Source organism: Lynx canadensis, chromosome B1 (genome assembly GCF_007474595.2).
Source record: "Lynx canadensis isolate LIC74 chromosome B1, mLynCan4.pri.v2, whole genome shotgun sequence".
NCBI lineage: Eukaryota > Metazoa > Chordata > Mammalia > Carnivora > Felidae > Lynx > Lynx canadensis.
The window spans coordinates 27,910,027-27,930,701 of NC_044306.2; the positions used below are offsets into that span (position 1 = coordinate 27,910,027).

Sequence of the window (20,675 nt, forward strand, 5' to 3'; positions counted from 1 at the left end):
TTTATTGGCTTTATTGTTTAGGTTTTTTCCTCCATGCCAAACTCACTGATTGAAGCCTATGATCTGGACTTTACAGAAACCATATTACCTAGAAATCCTGTACACTGACGCACATTATGTTTTATGACTCAGAAGTTTTTGTTATGATAGCCATAAGGCTCTGGACAAGTACTTGTGGGAAGTGCTTGTGGGACGGACTTGGTTGAGGCAGAATGTCTTTATTTCCCAAATGAGTGAAGTTAACCATTAAAAATCTGAGGAGTGGAGCAACAAATATCAGACTGGATTGTAACAGGCCAACGTGAAGCAGATGTGGACCATCACAAGTTTGTTTTGATATTCTTTCAAGATACTGTCAGGGTCAAACCCTTAACTAGATGAAGATACTACCTAGGATCTGCTTCCTTTCAAGCTTTCACTGGTAGTGTCATTTGTTGAGTGGCTTCTTTCCACAGGTAGTGGGAGTAAAAGGTGGTCCTGTAGCTGCTGCCTTTCCCCCTGCAAAGGGAGGAGAGGGGATGGTTTACCGGTGTAGTCATCCCGATGATGAGAACTTGGGGTGGTGGTATTGGGACTATACGGTGACGGGGACGGCTAGCAGCACCAGCCGCATCTGGTGTTTGTGTGTGAAGGGTTCTAAAAAGTGCCTTTTTCTCTACCAGAGCAGTTGACCTCTGTTTACCTTCAAAGTCCTCAGAGTGAAAATATTAATGTCAGGATTCCTGGAGGAAAGGATACCTTCTGCACTCTGGCCTATGTTTCTTTCCACATAACATTATCTATTTCAAAGCGTCACTGTAAAATACTGCTTTAGTGGGTAACTGTGCTTGAAGTGGAGACCTCCCCTTCCTAACATTGTCAGGGCCCAGGTCTTTCGATCATCCTTTTTAGGACAGTTTGAGAACATAGTGGCAAAAGTTCAAACAATCATGCCCTCTCAACCCTTTGGAAAATAAACTCTGTTTGACTCTGATTCTGTTGACATATTTAAGATGGAGTTTATAGCTTCTTCAAAGACCCTGTCATGACTTTACAGTCATCCTATACAAAGCAGATTCTCCTAGGGCATGGTTATGTACACAGGGGGTGGCTGGCTAACAAAAAGTGTGCATTAGTGAAAAATAAATTTAGCTGGGGTGGATGGTCCGAATGGAGTCCCAGATACCTCTGAAGTACTTGTACCTGCTTCTCCCAGAAAGTAGATCCAGTCTCTGCAGTTAGCAGTCAGTCCCCCAAAAGGTACTCACATTATGTGGACTAACAGAAATGGGCAAGAGGAAGAGGACAGGCATCAGCTCCCGGCAGGGGGGGGTGGGTGGGGGGGTGGGGGGGGTGGGAAGGGTGGTTGGGGGAAATGAAACCAGGTGGAATAAAAGAATAATACAAAATTACATAGTACTAGCTTGGACAAGAGCTCAGATAATCCCGTTTTGTCCAGTTGTGAGAATCCCACAGTTGCGTATGAATCTCCTCTTTTAAGAGTGGGGGAAGTACCTTTCCAGAAATAACAAAGGAGAAGAAATCCTTATCAGTCCATAGTGGTAGCTCCTTAGCTGGTGAGCACTGGGCCACAGGAGTGTTTATCATATGCTAAACCTTAACCATTGACACAACTTTTTTCTTTTTTTCTCTTTTAAATGTTTATTTTTGAGAGCGAGCGAGCAGAGACAGAATCTGAAGCAGGCTCCAGGCTGTCAACACAGAGCCCAATGCAGGGCTTGAATTCACAAACCTGAGATCATGACCTGAACCAAAGTCAGATGCTTAACTGACAGACCCACCCAGGCACGCCAACACAACTATTTTCTTAAAAGCAACTCTATGAGATGAGGACAGTTTTCATTTCCAGTTGTGATAGCTGAGGAAACTGAGGTACAGAAAGGTTCAGCAACATAACCAAGATCAGCAATGGAGGTAGATTTGAATGCAGGCCGACTCCAAAGCACACTCCTAATTGTAGCAATTTAAGCCTCTTACTTGGGAGGAGATTCCACCCAAAATTGGTTATGACCTTCATTTGGGGTGCTCTTTTGTATTTGTCACTATAACTATAGCTGATATTTCTGGGAACCTTTTTTTTTTTTTCTTGCCTTCCTTCACCAGTAAAGGGAAGGGGGCCCACCAGGACCATCTTCTCCTAGTTCCTATCTAGTCCTGGATTTGAGGGAATAGAAGCAAGGTTTTCCTCCTTTTGTTGTTGGGGCATGTCCATCCTTTACTTTGTGCATTTTGCCATAGGAGTCTGGCTTAGTGAGAGAGTGTGAGTTTGCATGCTGCACTTTATTGAAATGAATAAAAATGATGCCAACAATAAAACCTGTATTCTAGAAGTGGCCTAGTCAACTAGGAAATACTATTAAAATCCTTTTATTCCAGACCCAGGATGGCTACTGAAGAATGATACTGGGTTTCTCTCCTGTGGCCAGGCTGACTGATTCTGTTAGAACACCGAGAACTGAGCTTGTCACATGTTATCTGGGGAGAAATTACATAGGCTAAAAATCAAGGATAAACCTCTAGAGACATTCCAGACTGGGTGTGGACACGTATTCCTTTGTCACTAAGACTTTCAAAACAGGTTACTGTCATTGTGTTTTATGGAACATCTGGTTTAGAAACAAAATTATACAAAAAAAATTTTTTTTTCCCGCCATTAAAAACAAGGATAAATGGCCTCTAAAAACCTCATATTCACTTGGAAGACTGTTCTAGTAGGCATGGAGCAAGGAATTGTCTGTACCTGGATGCATAGCTCAGCTTCAACCCAAGGGCCACATATACCTACAGAGAGCCCTGGGAGAGGGGTCGCTTTCTTCAGGTATGATCCAGATATATTGCCAATGGAGAGGGACCCCCTCTTTTCAAATGAGTGTTTAGGCAAGGAGGACAGTGAGTAATAAGTCAGTGTATTCTAAGGTAAATCCACAGCAAGGATTTTGAGGTAGTTGGATTAAGAAAAAGAACAAGGCATAATTGCTCTGTTTCTCAATAGGCAGTGACCCAGCAGCATGGGCTGTTGTGTTAACAGTCCTGATGTTTCTGCAAGCAATGCCCTATTTAGGGAAAGTATGAAATATGGTTCACATGTGATAGATTCTTCTCCTCACTTGTTCATTCCTTGTGGGATCCCACATCTACCTAAATTTCAACACAGTGGAAACTGAACAACAACCTCCATTATTTTCAGAAAATAATGCAGTCTTTGTAAGATAAAGAACTTCACAGAACTGTAATGTACACATGTACACAATCATGGGAATCAGAAAATTGAATTCTGGATTCTCCCAGTCAGCTATGAATTTAGGTGGATTACATGGCCTTTCTGGATCTTAATTTCTTCATCTGTGTTGGGGAAGATACTGGCATTTTGGGTGACACTGTATTTATATTGTATCAGACTGCCCTTGTTGTAGAATTCTAACATCCTTGCCTCCTTCCCACTGAATTCCAGTATGGTCTTAAGTCTCGTAACAGCCCCAAAACACTCTCACACGTTACCAAGTCTCCCTAAAGAGTTGGGGAGTGGGTGGGGGACAGGGGCAGTGAGGAGCATTACCCATGATTGAAAACTACTAGATTAGGTGGTCCCAAAAATTTAGTCATAAAATTCTATGAATTTCATGCTTTATGTAGATAGCTCTCCACTAAGCATCAGAGAACCTGACCCAGACCTCTTCTAGCAACCTGCTTCTGTGATCTTTACTCAGACAGTTGTGGTCTTTTTACATTTTATAAATGGTAATTACATTTTATAAATGGTAAAAAAAAAAAAAAAAAAAAAAAAAAAAAAAAAAAAATTCGTAGTTTTCAGAAATGATACGTTGGAAGAAATTTTTGAAATTGTGACATTCATTTTTCCCCCACACTCCTATTTCCTTTTTTCCAGTCATCTTTTCTATTTATATTTATTACATGCAACTCTTGAACTTCCCTCCACACTTTTTTTCTGAGCTTCGTCCCCAGAACAGATTACCTAGATAGATGAATGTTTCTTTTTGGCTTATCTTAAAGTCATTTTAAGGCTCCAGCTGAATGTATTGTTTTCAGACTCCTAGGGAAACTTTTGCATGTCCCTTGCCTCGAGTCTGTTTCTAATCTGAGTATTTTATGCTGCTTGTAGAAGAGAAAACTGACAATACTCAGAAAACTGTAAATATATTTTGGTCCCCTCAGACTTCAGAATATCTTTAAAGTATGTATTTACCTCCTCCTATTTGGCAGGAATGACCTGTCAATTTTTAGAAAACAGTTTGTATTTCTAACTTTTGTTTTTAACTTCTAAAAGGTAAAAGTTAATTCTTTCAACTTCATTTTTTTTTTATGTTGAAAGATTTGTGGTTCTCAGATTATTTCCTGTAGCCAAATGCTCTTTGAAAATAGGAGGCTTTTATTCTTAGCCCTCTTTATAAAATGTTTTAAAATGTAACAGCATGGATAAATGCAGTGAGATACCACTTCACATCTATTAGGATGCCTAAAATAAAAAGGCAATAACCAGTGTAGAGGAAGGTGTGAGAAAGTTGGGACACTCCATCATTGGTCATGAGGTTGAAATGGTATAGCCACTTCGAAAAACAGGTCCACAGTTCTTCAAAAACGTTAACATAGAGTTACCACATGATTCAGCAATTCTACTCTTAAAGAATTGTATCCACACAAAAACTTATACACAAGTGTTTATAGCAGCCAAAAAAGTGGAAACAACCCAGCATGCATCAACCAATAAAAGGATAAACAAAATAGTTTATTCGTACAATAGATTATTATGAAACAGTAAAAATGAAGTTCTCCTTCATGTGGTATAATATACCTCATGTGGTATAATATGGATGAACTTTGGAAAACGTTATTCTGTGTGAAAGAAGCCAGTCCCAAAGGACCATGTATTGTGTGGTTCCATTTATATGAAAAACTCCGAATGTAGGCACATTCAGATACGGAAAGTAGATTCCTGGTTGGAGGGTTGAGGGGAGAGAGGAATGAGTGACTGATGATGGATACAGAGTTTCTTTTGGGGGCTATGAAAATGTACTAAGCTCTGTAGTGATGATGGTTGTCCAAGTCTGTGACTATATGAAAACCCATTGAATTGTACCCAAGAGGGTGAATTTAGGGTTGTAAATTATATTTCATAAAGCTATTAAGAATAGCATATGATATTCTAATAAGTTTCAGAATAGCATTTAATTTTTAGTTAAATTAACATTAAATAGAAACCGAAGTCATAAATAAAATAGATTCCAATGTTGGGTTATTTAGAAAGAAAGGACTCGAATACATTTTGTGGTGGGATGAAAAATCGTTCTAATGTAGTGTAGTATAATTAAGCCACTTCCAGCTTGTCCATCTCTTGGCCCTATCTTTCCCCACATACCATGATGACTGGAAATCTTTGGAGTACAACGTTTAGGTAATAAGAATCATTCTCTCATTTATTTATCAGCTTGTCCTACTTAATATTATTAGCTTCTTTATCAGCTTGTTCTTGTAGCAGTGGAAACTGGTTTTGGAGCACTAAATTTTGGAAGAAGCCAAAACATTGCTGAGAAAATGGATAGTTATTCTAATACTCTACCAAATCTGTGATCTCAATAAATTAGAATATGAATGCTTTACAAAGCTTATACCTCATCTCTATTATGGTGTATGCCAGTCTCTAGTTACTCCTGAGAATTAAATTGGTTCTTCTTCTCCATAGATACTGTTTAATGTACTGCTGTTTACAGACATGAGCAATCTTCAGCTTCTCTGTTTGATCTTGAAAATTTCGAAGGAACTCAATCCTCCCCCTCCCCATGCCCCCCGCCATCCCCACCACCCCATGCCCTGGTCCCACCATACTGATTTCCTCTGGCTTGTGCTATAATAATCACTACCTTCAAGAAGAGAAATGAAAGCATAAAGACGTATAACTGAGGCTCAGTGAGGATGGCCAGCAGTGGACACCAGGTAGAGCAGCTACCACCTGGTGGAGCTCTGAGTCTCAGAGTTTATTACAGCAGGTTATGACGTAGCTCTGAAGATTTATTGGGGTCACTGCTTGGGTAAACCTGAAGAGGAACATCAGAACTCCAGCTCTCAGATCTGTGGTTTGGTACCAGAAACCAAGATAAGGAGGGAGGTGTGGAGTGGGGAGAAGACGACAAGATCCAGGTACCGAGATTAGATTATGAGGTCAGAGAGCGGTAACTACTAAGTTTGACCTTAATTTGAGCTCCTTTCCTCTGGTTTCTTATTTCCTGGACACAAGGTGGGGGTTTCACTGACTTCATTTGTGAAGGTCAGAAGTTTCTCAAGGCTAAGGAAGAACTGAGCAGATTGTTACAAAAGAAAATGGATTTTTAGGCACTGAGGTTTTATTGTATGTATAGTTTCTGGTGACAGATTATTCTCCTTCTGTATTAGCAAGTCTGAATGAATTGGTTAAAACCTGTAACTTAACAGGCATTTGTTTCTCCTTTTCCGCACAGATGCCTGGCTGGGCAGGGTTTTCTTGATGCCCCACATTCCTTTAGAGCAGAAGTGGGTCTTCATTTGGAGTTGGGTGTGGAGAAAGGAGCAGTAAAAAACTTACTAGAATCAACCAGGAATCTCTTTTGAGCATATGAAGTTGAATCTTACTAAATTGCTGCTACTTTATTACTTGTCTTTGACCAAAAAAAAACCAAAAACGCAGACGTTTTATCTGATCTAATACATCCAATACAGATCCGATCCGATCCCCTGGATTACTTGGTCAGAAAGGGGTATATGTGAAATGCCTAGGAGATTCTGATAGGAAATGACCTTTTTTTTTTTTTTTTTTTTTTAAATAACTGGGTTACTTGTGACTGTCCTCCAGAGGAGAGCAGCATCCACTGACCATGGAATGAGTGGTAGAGGGGGCCTGTTACTTGCCAGTAGTTTTCAGATCATTCACTGAATGGAATAATCTTAAAACATTTGAATTTGTCTGTACTGGGACTTTGTAAAGGCTTTCAGGCTGCGACTCACCAGGAGAAACCAGGCATTGAACACAGTTCAGCCTTGAGAATGTTCCCTCCGCCGGCTTCAGGCCATGAACTTCACCGACCTTTTATAAAAGCAGCGGTGTTGATTACAGCAATTTTAGCCCCAGTTATCTTTACCCTTCCTTTCTCTTGCCCCCTTTTAAAAACATTCAACATGTTTCAGTTAGAAGTTGAAAACTAAAAATTAACTACAATAAATTTGATTAGAAATGTTTGGTTATTTAAATGCTTTCTTTTAAAGGTTCAGTATATCAGGAAGTCATAACAGGTGGCAGGGGGATGTTAAAATGCTAGGTCCTCTGCTTTTTGGCCTGCATATATAAAATTGATGAATGGGTTGTTGAATCAACTTTAACTTAAGTGGTAAAAACAGTTAACCTGCTATGAATACATAGATAAAATAAAATACCAAAATAAGTGAATCTGACTGTATTTCAGATGAGTAATATAATCACACTGAAGGTGGGAGGGAATGGAGAGAACTTACCCAAATAATTCTTGAATATACATACTGGCTATATACTTGTAGACTAAAGGTCAAAAAGAACTGTAAATATTGAACTTTAGTTATAACAGGTTTATTTTTATGTTAATACTATTATAGCAATTCTGACAATACTTAGTGTGCCTTCCTGTATTGGGCAAATAAGTAAATGTATAGTGGATAATCTCTCTAGGATGCAGTGAAGGAGTTAGAAATATGGAAAGGGAAGACTAGAATTAACCCAGTGGTGTTAGGTTGGGATTGGAGCTATCAGTACAAACTTGTCTTTTTAATATATCTGAATAGATGTAGAGAAATAGATACAGATGTGAAAATTGTGTGTGTGAGTGTGTGTACGTACATACAAATCTGGGACAATCTGAGTACCAAAACAAATAGTAATTATAAATTATAAAATCAAATAAGCTATGAATCAGTACTGATATGAGTGAACAAATAAATGAATGAATAATAAATGGAGCATAAGAGCTTTTCCTTAGAGTAGAAAATAAATATTGAAGGAATGATGAAATTAGCAAATCACCATTTGGCAACTGCAATAGTAATAATGATTGCCCCAGGTAAGAGTTTTCAATAGATGTTAAAACTAGTAGGTGAAAGTTTAATAGAAACCTGATATTTATATAGTCTCAAGTATCTCCCTATGAGATCTTTATTAAAAAAAAAAAAAAAGTAACCTTACTAGTGGAGAAACTTGGCAAGTGATCAGAGTTATCACTAGTAATGGGACAAAAATGACATCATGTACCTCCTGATATGGTGCACTGAGAATGACACATCTCTTCTGTGATATTCCTGCCAAAAATGCATAACCTGAATCTAATCAAGAAACAAATCAGATAAGCCCAAATTGAGGGACATTCAACAAAATAGCCTGTACTCCTAAAAAAAAAAAAAAAAAAAAAAAAAAAAAAAAAATGTCAAGGTCTCAGAAGACAAGGACAGAGGAAGATATTCCAGGAGAGTTAAAGAGATGACCGCTAAATGCTGTGTATGATTCTGGACTAGATCCTGGATCAGGAAAACAGATAATCTTTGCTTTTGGGAAATCTAACTGTAAAGGGTAAAGGGGCATCGTGCTTCAATTTACTCTTCTACAGTTCAGGGAGGAAACAAAATTATGTGGAGGAAATCTAGGCAAAGGGCATATGGGAATTCTTTGTACTACATCTGCAACTTTTCTATAAATCTGAAGTTATTTGAAAATATTTAAAAAAAATAAGACACTAATATAGCTGGTTGAGTGCTGTGTGCTAGGATGTCTTGTATTGGTTCTGCTCTGCCTCTTGTAGCACTCCCTGGAAAATCACTTCTGTGAGCTCTCTCCCTTTCTTCTTTTTAATCTATCAGATGTATAACTTTAAACGTATTTGTAAGAAACTTAAACAGTACAAAACAGATGTTTTCTTCCCACTATCACCACCAGAGTTACCACTATTAACAGGTTAGTTGCTTTCACCATGAACATTCATGGGCTTACACAGGTAAAGTGTTCACATACAAATATATAATCTCCTCTCCCCACCCCCAGATCCATTAAACATTGTTGACAATCTTTTTTTTTTTTTAACCTTCTTTTGCTATGGACATCTGTGTGTGTGTGTGTGTGTGTGTGTGTGTGTGTGTGTGTGTGTGTATACACGTACATACAGCTTTGCCTCATTATTTACCAGTATTTTTTCTAAATGAGTGTTTTCATTGTCCCTTAAACTCTTCGTCAAGAACTGACAAACTGACTTACTTTAATAGTACTATTTGTAAAGATACTGGGATAGTTGGTAGCTTACAGATTTGAAGGATGTACCAAATAAGACTCCATCAGGCATCAGGAGGGCTCTGAAGACCTCACTCAGTGACGGGAATTTGGAGACTTTTTCTGGAGGAAGAGACTGTTATGGTGACTTAACGCCAGCCCACCTCCATTTTCTATGTTTCTAATATGTAAGGTTGAAATCCTCAGAAGAAAAAAACACATATGGTCACTTTGGACAGCATCTGTCCCTTGAATAGTCAGAGCTGTTGCTAAGGATGTAAGGGCTCAGCAGACATTGGCCTCTGGGTGCCCTCCCAGAGAAGGACCAGCAAGCCAAGCAGCCATCCCAGAGACCCTCTCTTTCCAGGTCTGTTCTAACTGCTTCATGTCTGGTCTCTTCCAGTGTCTGCTTTCAGTTCAGCTGCCCTTTCACTACTGGAGTTACCCTCCACTACAGTGATTCTCAAATAGTCCTATACAAGCAGCATTAGCATCAGCTTGGGAACTTGTTAGAAATGCAGATTCTCAGGTTCCATCCTAAACCTATTGAATCAAACTCTGGAGATGTGGGACTCTGTTGTTAGGAAGTCAACTAGATGATTCTGATTCATGCTAACGTTTGAGAATCATGGATCTACTAAATCTGATCGTATTAGTTAGTTTAAAAAATTTCAGCATCTCAGCTATGCTCCTATTCCAGAGTTCTTCCTCATGGCACGAAAGGTCCTGTGGTCTCACCCTAGCCTGCTTGTACAGTCATTTATCTCCCGGGCCGCATGCATGTACATGCACATACTCAACCCTTCTCTACATCCTGTCACACACAACTTTGCTGAGCCCTTTCCTGGACTGCCACCTGGTAAATTTCTGCTCTTCCATCACTTCCTCTATGATGCCTTTGCCTCCCCTGTTTCCCAGTCACTTTCTGCCTTGGCTGTGTTTCTCACAAGGCCATAGACATTGTGTTTATCTGTTTAACCATTAGTTTACCTATACAGCTCCACCACCAGAGTGTGACCTCTGAACTCCCTCAAGGTAGAAACTTAATTTCATTTATTCTTTTGTCTCACACATAACAAGGTTTATGTGCTTGGTCAAATTCTGTTTTGTTTTGTTTTTTACTCTTTATCATGAAACTTTAAGCATACCAAAAGGTAAAGAATACAGTAATGAACATCTCAACCCATCACCAGAATTTACCAACTTACCATTTTGCCACATTTGCTTCATCTTTTTTTCCTAAGTGTTTCTAAGTAAATGCATGTTGGATCATTACATTTTGTCATTATAGTCTTTGTATTTTAGTACTAAAAGCTAGAGACATTTTCCTAAGTTACTATAATATCACATATTGACAATTCCTAAATACCACCTATGCCCATTCTGTATTTGGTTTTCTCCATTTTTCCACAAAAGGTCTTTTACATCTGTTTTGTTCTATCAAGGACCACACATTGCATATGAAGGAAGGTCTCTAAGGATATCCTAATCATTCTAGAATAGCTCTTTTCCTCTTTCTTCCCATTATTCAGTGAATACATCCTAACCTTTTCTTTTTTAAATTAACGTTTATTAGTTTGAGAGGTGGAGGGCTGAGAGAGGAGAGAGAGAATCCCAAGCAGGCTCTGTCTGCACTGTTAGCACAGAGCCCGCTGCAGTGCTTGAACTCACGAACTGTGAGATCATGACCTGAGCTGAAACCAAGAGTAAGACACTTAACTGACTGAGCCACCCACACGCCCCTAAACTCCTAACCTTTATCCTCACTCATGTGGGATAACGTTAGTCCAAGACCAATGACAGTACTAAGGAGTTGGAAGATGTTGTACCTATATGGTCCCAAATCCATGATTTGCAGCCAGTAAATCATTCCAGTACCAGGCAGTATACACAAGAAGCTAGTATCACAATAGCTAGAGAAATAGGGGAGCTACTTAGGATGTGGGCTTTGTGCATATTCAATTAGTATTTTCTCCATTTTGTCTTCAAGTCACTGGAAGACCTAGAAATTCATTTAACAGTGACTCTCTTTATCGCTAGAAGCTTGAGTCTTCAGGATTTGGTAACTTCACCTTGCCCATTTCCTTCTGTGTATTATATACTAGCCTTTTCCTTATCCTTTTAGGATTATGAGCTTTGATAGAGTTTTTGAGCAATAAATGGCATTTTTAAGCTCTCTGATTTGCTTATAATCTTAATCCAATTTAAATAGGAAACAAATTTGCATTGGGAGGTTTCAGCCCACAATTCAGAAAAATCTTTTAACTTTTGTTTACAAATAGTTAAGTTTTATTTACATTTAAGAGAAAGAGAAAAAGGGTATTTTAAAATAATTCCTTCAATTCCTGAATGCAATAACTGAGTTTGAATTTAAAGCATTACAGTGTATAAATGCAGAATCTGAATTTTCTTTAGGAGTTACTAATTGCTCTCTGTAGCTTTTGAGATTGAATTCTTAGGACTTCTAGTGATCAAATACCAGGCCATACACCAGTTGAAGAAGACTGTTCCTGTGGGTTGAGTGACCTGTGGTGATGGAAAAGGTGGAATTGGAGATTGGCTGATGGGAAAGGGGAAATTTATCTATATGAGGCCACAGAATGTTCAGAAAGAATACTGTGAAATATTTTAGAAACTATGGCACAGGAAAGAAAACTGTTAGCATGTTAGCAAGACTAGCTGGGGCTGCCATAACAAAATACCATACACTGGGATGGTTTAAACAACATTTAATTCTCTCAGTTCTGGAGGCTAGAACATCCAAGATCATGTTAACCAGCAGATTCTGTATCTGGTGAGAATCCTCTTCCTTGGTTGTAGTCCTCACTGTGTACTTGTGTGGCCTTTATTTGGTGTGTGCTTTTGGAGACAGATCTCTGGTGTATCTTCCTCCTCTTCTAAGGGTATACTACTGACCCCATCTTAGGGGCCCACTCTTAAGATCTTCTCTAAACTTAATTACCTCCCAAGACCCTACTTCCCAATACCATCACATTGGGGGTTAGGGCCTCAATATATGAATCCTGGCAGGACCTCAGCATTCAGTCCGGGACACCACAGTATAGGATTTGAAACTGCCCTGGTAGACTCTTAAGAATACGAGACTATTAAGGATACGTTATTTGTCAGCACTGTCTTTGTACCTCCTAGGTAGGGATTTCAACCTTTGTAGTTCATGGTGAACCTGGGTTGGTTTGGTCACCGTCCTTGAAGGGATTGTTGGCTGTCCCTGTAGTCCATCAGATTGGGTGGCTTCTGAGTAGCTTTATTCTCAAATTGATATCATATTGATACCCAGAAACTCTCCCTTCTGGTGACCATGTAAATAAGATACCATTTACAGGTGTAAGAAGAAGATTTCGTTATGAGAAGAGTTTTGGCAGATTATAGGCAAGAAAGGAAAAAGTTGATTTTGAAAGGCACAGAGTCCCTCTTGACTTGGCAGTAATCTTCACCTACAGCATTTAATGTGAAATCACTCTGGCCAGAGAATAATCTTATTAGGCTTTAATTAAAAGCACAAGGTGTTTTTATTTTTTCAGGTCTCCTTATCTTTCTTCTTTTTTTATCTTCCTCCCCTGTTTCCTTCCATTTCCATGCTCTCCCTACCCCTGCCCACCCCCACAACTCCCCATCATCCTTTAACATTTAAAATGTTTTTGGCTTGGCTGATCCCTCTGGATAGAAACTGAGCCGAGCAGGATATTGATTACCAAATATGGTATTGCTGCTAAAGATGTTAGAGGAATGTGGCTTGTATTCTAAGCCTCCGGCCTCTGAATAAGCTGCCAAACAAATTAGGTCATTTTAACTTCTGAGCTTGCCTTTTTTTTTTTTTTTTTTTTTTTTTTTAAATAAGGAGCTGGAACTTTGATTTGGAACATGATGGTGGTGTTATTTTAGCTCACAGAGAGGAGGGGTATGAAGAGGGAGTTGGGGAGGCTTAATTCAGCATGTTTTAGGACACGAGCCATGAGTCCAAGCGGTGTAAAAGGCAAGCATGTTGTGCAGAGCCTCTGTTGACTCTGGAGCACCAGTGGAAGAGCTGAGGCATGGAATTCAGATGTGCAGCCTCATTATCTGAGGCTAGAAGTTCCAGAGGACCGCTGAGAGGTCCCAGGATGCTCTTCTCGTGCTACAATGGCCTGGACCACAGTGCTCAGGTTTAGGAAAGTTCCTTCTTTGGGAAGCGGCAAGTACAATAAAAATTGGCTTAAAAAAAAAAATCCTTCTTCACGGGAAGGTTGGTGGAGTGGAGTGCCAGGGAGGACACCCTGAAATTGATGGCAGATTGGCAGATTGCTACTATGTGTAGCTGATGGGGTGTTGTGTAAATAGGCACAGCATACCGTTAGCCAGGGACTGCACTTGTCTCTCAGCAAAGACCACGGCTCTTTGGGTCCATATTTGGAAATATTTATTCTGTTGTGATACTAGCTTTGATAGAGTGAAATGCTCTTACGTGGAAGCGGATGAAAGCAAACTCTGCTTCAGAATGTGGCCTTACTCTTTTTCCTCATTTATGTGTTTGGCAAGATAATATTGAGGTTTCCTAAGTTAAAATGAAATAAAAACAGAACAGGGAAAGAATTTCTTTTTACCTTTCTTACAACTGGCACCCCCCTTTTTGCTTTTTGTTGTTGGTTAGGGCTGTACAGAGTGGATTCCTTCTCTTCCCGCCCACCCCTGTTGGTACCTTCAGTTGGTTTCTTCTCAGAGAATGGACAAATCAGGCTCACAAAGAAATTCCACCCACTCCAGGATGTCTGTAGGTCAGGGCTCTGTGGCTTTTGTTGTATCTCCCTGAGGAGCTCTCTTTCTTCCTCCCCCCTTATTTCTCTTACTGCAGTTAACTGTCCAGTCACAGGCTCTTTGTCTCATCTCTGGAGCTGAACCTGTAAAGCTCAGAGTTGTTCATCCTGGTCTACAGTCAAAGATTCTTACTAATTTCTTGTGGAAGTTGCTCTTTTTTCAAGCTAATTATGTAAAAAGGGGCCTTTGGGACCCACAAGCTCACATGTACACTAAATGGAAAACCTGTGTTCTTAGGATACTCATTTTCAGAAATCCACCCCCTTTCCAGGGCATACCATGCAGACAGATGTGGGACCTGAGCCTGTTTTGGATGCACATTTATATACTATACTGGGATATCTTTTTGTTACTGTTGTTGGGATCCAGAATGCATAGCACTGGAAAATAGATAGGAGAATATTTGTTATGATTAGTAACAGAGGCATTCTTGAATGGTAGGAGGGTTTCAAAAGAGATTTATCTTGCCCTAAATCTTGTGTTTTATAATGTTTGTGATTTATTGAATGTTTTGTTTTAGGTTAACTGTAATAATAGGGTCAAGGGTAATTGAAATTACTACCCTCTCTTTGGCCCATATAATCTGTTGTCTCTAGCCATGTAGCTAGTAAGCCAGCTATAATCAAAACTGGGACGTTACGACCTCAAGACAGTAAGGCTTTATATAAATTTATTAGCTAACTGGAATTAAATGATACTAGTTACATTGAAATCTTTAATCTCAGTTTCTGTTTTAATAATTCAGTACTACATGTATCACCATTATGAAAGCCCTCTAGATAGAAAGGGAGGGGAATTTTCTTTATAGGTGATTAAACTAAGGCATTGAAGGATAATACTGTTTTACATCAGTATCAGAACACTTGTCCAGGCCTGGGTCTCCATGATTTCCAGTATTGTACAGAGCTTTATGTTAATTATTCTTATTGGTAGCCATTAACTGAGGTTTTTAACTCTACTAGGAATTTGCTGGTCCATATTTAGAACTCGAACCTGGGGCGCCTGGGTGGCTCAGTTAAGCATCTGACTTCAGCTCAGGTCATGATCTCATGGTTCGTGAGTTCGAGCCTCGCGTTGAGCGCTGTGCTGGCAGTGCAGACCCTGCTTTGGATCCTCTGTCTCCCTCTCTCTGGTTCTCCCCCGCTTGTGTTCGTTCTCTCTCTCTCTCTCTCTCTCTCTCTCTCTCTCTCTCTCTCTCAAAAATAAACAAACTTTAAGAAGAAGAAAAAAAAAACCAAAAACTTGATCCTGAAGGTTTTTGTTCAAGAAGAAATAGTTGAAAAAACATGTAACTAAATTTTTGAATTAAGTAAACAAAATCTCCCCTGACTTTCTAGACATGTTGTATTACAGATTTTCACATATTATGTGTAAGTAGTGAGAATGAGAGTTCTTGCTGACCTTTTTTCCCTGATAGGCCAGGGTTTACTGGTGTGTTTATTTTGTCACCATTCCGGTTTGACTCTAAGGAAATGAAAACATCTTCCATTTGTTCTTTATTTCCAAAGGGCATCCGCTTCGATCCTGAAATTCCGCAAACACTACGACTAGAGTTTGCTAAGGCAAACACGAAGATGGCCAAGAACAAACTAGTAGGGACTCCAAACCCCAGTACTCCTCTGCCCAACACTGTACCTCAGTTCATTGCCAGAGAGCCATGTAAGTCAATCTACTTTTCATTAAAAAAAAAAAAAAAGAATAACCAAGAATTGTTGGTGTGCTGCATGTGAAATTACACCACAGGACATAGAGCTGGCTGAGTGTCATTTTCTAATTCTGTGGAGAGGCTGTCTATTCTTGCTGTCTTAATTCCAAATACAGCAATCTTGTTCATGATTGGCTGCCCTAAAAGGTGGTTCAGCTGGATTAGAACTGTAACTACTACAAAATTTCATTTGATGTGCTGTATATTTCCTTAATGTCATCTCGACCTTATTGTAAGGGTGTTTCTGTTTGCCTGAGGGTATAAACCCTTCTTTATTCCCCCATCCCTGGATATGAGAGTTGGTTCTCGGCATTTTACTTCATTTGTTGAAGAACATCAGTTCTGTGGCTTGGGAAAGTAGAATATTAAAAGTGAAAGAAGCAGATATTAAAAAGTTCTGTTTTGAGAACAGTTGAGCCCATAAATCCAGAGGGAAAAGTAAACACAAAGAATTTATATATTGGAACAATCAGTTCTAGCAAACCAATACTGATAAATTTAAGGAAATTTAGGGCTTCCTGTTGTAAATTAATTGGGTAAAGACACTAATTGCTAAACAAGTGTTTTACCCCACCTAATGAGCTTATTCCCTTAAATGGCCAGCCTACAGTTTTGCCTTTGATTGAGTAACTTGAAAAGATTGTCTTAATTTTCTTTCTCAAACTCAATCAGTAGCATAAGTGAGGCGTGAGATAGGCCTTAACTTTTCCTTTCATTTTGTAGCCGTATGTGATTTAATATGGCAGGGCATTCAAGCAATCCCAAGTGACTTGCTGTTATTTGGAATATTTTTGCCCTATCGTTCTTGATCTTCTTTCCAAACCACATGATCTTGATCTTCCTCCTGCTTTCCTTGTCGGTACCTTTCAAATTTTCTTACTGAAATTGAAGGGCACGTGAGTTTCCTTCTCCCCCCCATGTCATGTGTGTGTCAGATTTAATTAGGTTATTATGGAAGTTATAGTCATTCTGTAGCCATGTAACTCTTGAGAATGCTGCCGCTTGTCAGTGGAAACTAACAGGTAAGAGTTTTCTCCCCCTAGTGTGTTCTAAAATTTTTCTGTGAGGCCAGAAGTCATAATAGAGAAAAAGTTTTGTTCTTCCATGTCCTAGGGAAACCTGAAACCTTTTCTAAACAAGTTTCATCTTATGGTACAGATGCACTACAGGAAGATGAGCAGACATTTCTTAAATGATTCTGTGTCCTTACAGCATTTAGTTCAGTACCTTTTGTATATTGCATGTATTTAATAAATGTTAATTGCAGTTATAAGTGGATAGATTAGTATTTTAGTTTGGCCATTTATAGAGTTTTCTATTTGTATGCCTCTTCATTTCCCTCTGAGATTTCTTCTCTCTTTAGATGTCAGGAAAAAGTATTTGTGAGATACCTTGATTTAGAAGAGGAAACCTGGAATATCTCTTTAGTTTTCTAGTAAATTTGCTGCCTCAGATCTAAGAGTGCTTTGAAAAGATGAATTCAGACAGCAAATGTAATGCTGGCAATACTTATCCTTTCAATCCTTCATTGAATGCTTTTGTTCTGGGACCTCAGGGTTTTTTTTAATCTGCTTATAAAAGCTCTGTGAAATTGGTAGCCAGGGAAGTGATAGTTCACGACAGGGTACACAGAAGCAACAGAGGTGAAAAAGTGGACATCCACAAGTCTCTGAAGTTGAAAGAGAGTTTGAAGCAGAGTTTAGGACACCACTCTGGCCAGCTCTGCCCACCTCCCTTCCCTGTATCCAGAACAGCTCAGAAGTGGTCAGATAGTTTCCATGGCACAGGCAAAACTTGCCTGGGCTGCCATGGCAAAACAAACTTGAAGCTAAAAAAAAAAAAAAAAATCCACACACCAGTATATTCTTGAGAAAAAAAAAGTTGTCATGATACCTCTTAATATAGCTCCCTTTTACAGCATAGGGGCCTTGATGAACAGCAATTCCACTCTGACTCAGATTGACCTTATCATCCATTGCAATTCCCTCTGGGAATCGTGAACTTCCCTGTCACATATGCCAAATTGTTTTCCCTGAGAGCATGCTGTAGACTAAAAACACCATGGTGTGGTTCTTCACTGGTGATTCCAATTGCACTGTGCCTGTAATTGGTGTTCACGGTGTGGTGGTCAGTTCAACCACTGTTAGGAGTAGACTGCAGTGGAATCTTTGAATTGCGGGCCTGGAAAAACCCTGGAGGCTTCTCTGTTATAGACTGTGAGAGAGGTTTTTTTGTTTGTTTGTTTATTTATTTTGAGAGAGAGAGGGAGAGGGAGAGGGAGGGAGGGAGGGAGGGAGGGTGGGCAGGCGGGCGCAAGAGAGAATCCCAAGAAGGTTTTGCACTGTCAGCGTGGAGCTCGACCTGGGGCTCAAGCTCATGAAGCATGAGATCATGACCTGAGCTGAAATCAAGAGTCAGACGCTTAACCGAGTCATCCAGGTGCCCCAACAGAGAGGTTTTTAATGTTTCTTTTTGTTGATGTTTTTATGTAGTTGTGGCTGAAAAGTGCCCTTTGTCATCACTAAAGGAAGAATGTGCAAGATTCAATTACACAACAGTTTGCTTGAACTCTCATCTCTCAGATACCTGTTGAACTTTAATGAGCACTCAGTGTGCTAAATATTGGGGAAGAAGGAGACTGGTTGGTTCCTTAAAAGAGCTATTAGTCCAAGGGATTGGTGGTGGTCAAAGTTGTCAGGAAACTTGGCCCATATAAAGGACGTCAAAGATTTTTTACAGCTTAGTCTAGATTGCCCCAAATCAGACTGCCTTATTTGCTGAGCACCTGCTCTGTTTGTGTAGAGCATGGGAAATGAGAAAACTAGCTACTGCACTTGCCAAGGCAGATAGTGGCCTGAAATAGAGAACCTTGGTCTTAGACTCAAAGATGTCAGTAAGAGTTCTGGTTCTGCCTGTCATTGTGAAGCTCTGTGACCTTAAAGAAAAACCTCCTCCTGTTCCCTCAGCTATAAAATGGGAATAATACCTTCCTCACGTGCTTGTTAGGAGAGCTCAATAAAACAAGATCCTAAGATTGTGTTGAGGATTAAATGGATATAATATGTAGAGTACCAGGCAAACATAAAGTACAATCTTAATTTTTTTAAGAAAAGCATTGAGTTGCTTTTCTTTCTTAATAGTTAAAAGTAAATATTGATCTTCTGAGGTATCATCACTGTGACTATAGCTAACTGTCTTTGTAAATTAGGAGAGACAATGAATGAAAGTCCTATACGGTTCCAGGAAAGTGTAGTATACTTTACTAACGAAATAATTCCCTAATGAAGTTTTAACTTATTCCCTTGTTTATAATAAAGTAAGAAAAGTACCATGAGAAAGCAAGAAGTAAGAGATACAAAAATTTTATAAATTATATAAAATTCTGCTGGATTATGCATTTGCTTGTACAGGAAAGTAGGGTTCTATAGGGTAAGAACTCCACTTTAGAGCCGAAAACAGGGCAAATCACCGTCTCTTGAGTTTTGTTCTCATCTGTAAAATGATGTGCCAGACACTGCTAAGCATTTCACATGAATTATCTCCTTGGATTCTCATTAGCACTATTGGACACTTGAAGAAACAGGCCTTAGGGAGATCCAGTAATCTTGAGGTTACACCGTCATCAGGCATTATGGGTTGAATTGCGTTCTGCCAAAATTCCTATGTTGAAACTCCAACCCTCAGTGGCTCTAGATGCAAGTGTATTTGGAGATAAAGTCTTTAAAGACATGATTAAATGCGGCCATTAGGGTGGGCCCTAATTCGATATGACTGGGTTCCTTGAAGAAAAAGAGACGCTGGGGATGTGTCCACACAGAGGAAAGGCCGGTGAGGGCATAGTAAGAGGCCATCTGCAAGCCAAGTTACAGAGGCCTCAGGAGAAGCCAAACGTGTCCCCACCTTAGTCTTAGAATTCGTAGTCTCTAGAACTGTGAGAAAAGCCATACCACCCAGTCTGTGGTATTGTGTTATGGCAGCTCGAACAGGCTAGCACATCAAGTGATAGAGCCTGGATTTAAATTCTGACCTGTTACTTTTTAGTTTTGTACCTTTGGTCTAGTTACTTAACCTCTCTCTGTTGTGTCATCTCTAAAATGGCAGTAATAGTTATACCTACCCATAGGGTTGTGAGGATTAATTAACATGAGAGGGCCCCATTCACAAGAGTGACTACTCCGTGACTGTTTAATATGTGCGTGTAAGAACATCTATGTTGTGCCTTCTGTTCCTCATAGTTGAGACTGTAGTTTTTCTGCATTTGTATACTCTGCATCTAGCACCTAGGAATACATGTAAAATCAAGATGCTACAGATTTTTTATTTTGTGCTTTTTCATTTGGAACTTTAAAAAATTAATGTGTTATTGAGGCATGACAGGGAAACAATAAAATGCACATATTTAAATTCTATTTTGATAAGTTTTGTCACAATACATAGGAATATAGTTGACTCCATGCTCTTGGTCTGTTTGCACTGCTTGTGGCATACCGTATTATCATAGTGGCTTTAAAGGTGGAGGCAGCCAATACGTACAGAGCATTTGCTCAGATTTTACCCATTCAACTTTAATTTTAGGGAGTAAGTTTCAAAAGGCTCTAGAACTTTGCAATAATTCAGATTCCCATAGTCCAGCCCCAGGGATTCTGATTCTGATTCTGGGTCTGGTCTAGGACTTATGCTCTGCATTTTTAAAAACTCTTTGGGTGATTCTGATGCACAGATTTGAGAATCCCCAGCAGAGCAAGGAATTGTAAAGTTAAATTCTACCGCTCACTCCTCTGTTTCCCTCTCCTCCACACCCCCCCTCCCCACCAAAAAAAAAGAAAAATGCTCTATTGAACTGATACTCTTGTTAAATACCTGGTAAGCACATAATCCCTTGGTGAATAA

General features: G+C 39.4%; 1 protein-coding gene across 7 annotated transcripts in view; it reads left to right on the forward strand.

Moving 5' to 3' along the window:
* RBPMS (RNA binding protein, mRNA processing factor) overlaps positions 1-20,675 on the forward strand; it is a 178,173-nt gene that overhangs the window by 95,238 nt on the left and 62,260 nt on the right. For all 7 annotated transcript variants that reach the window (XM_030312286.1, XM_030312284.2, XM_030312279.2 and 4 more), the window contains one exon: positions 15,589-15,739. In XM_030312286.1, the coding sequence (XP_030168146.1) occupies positions 15,589-15,739 (151 nt within the window). The remainder of the gene's footprint in view (positions 1-15,588; positions 15,740-20,675) is intronic.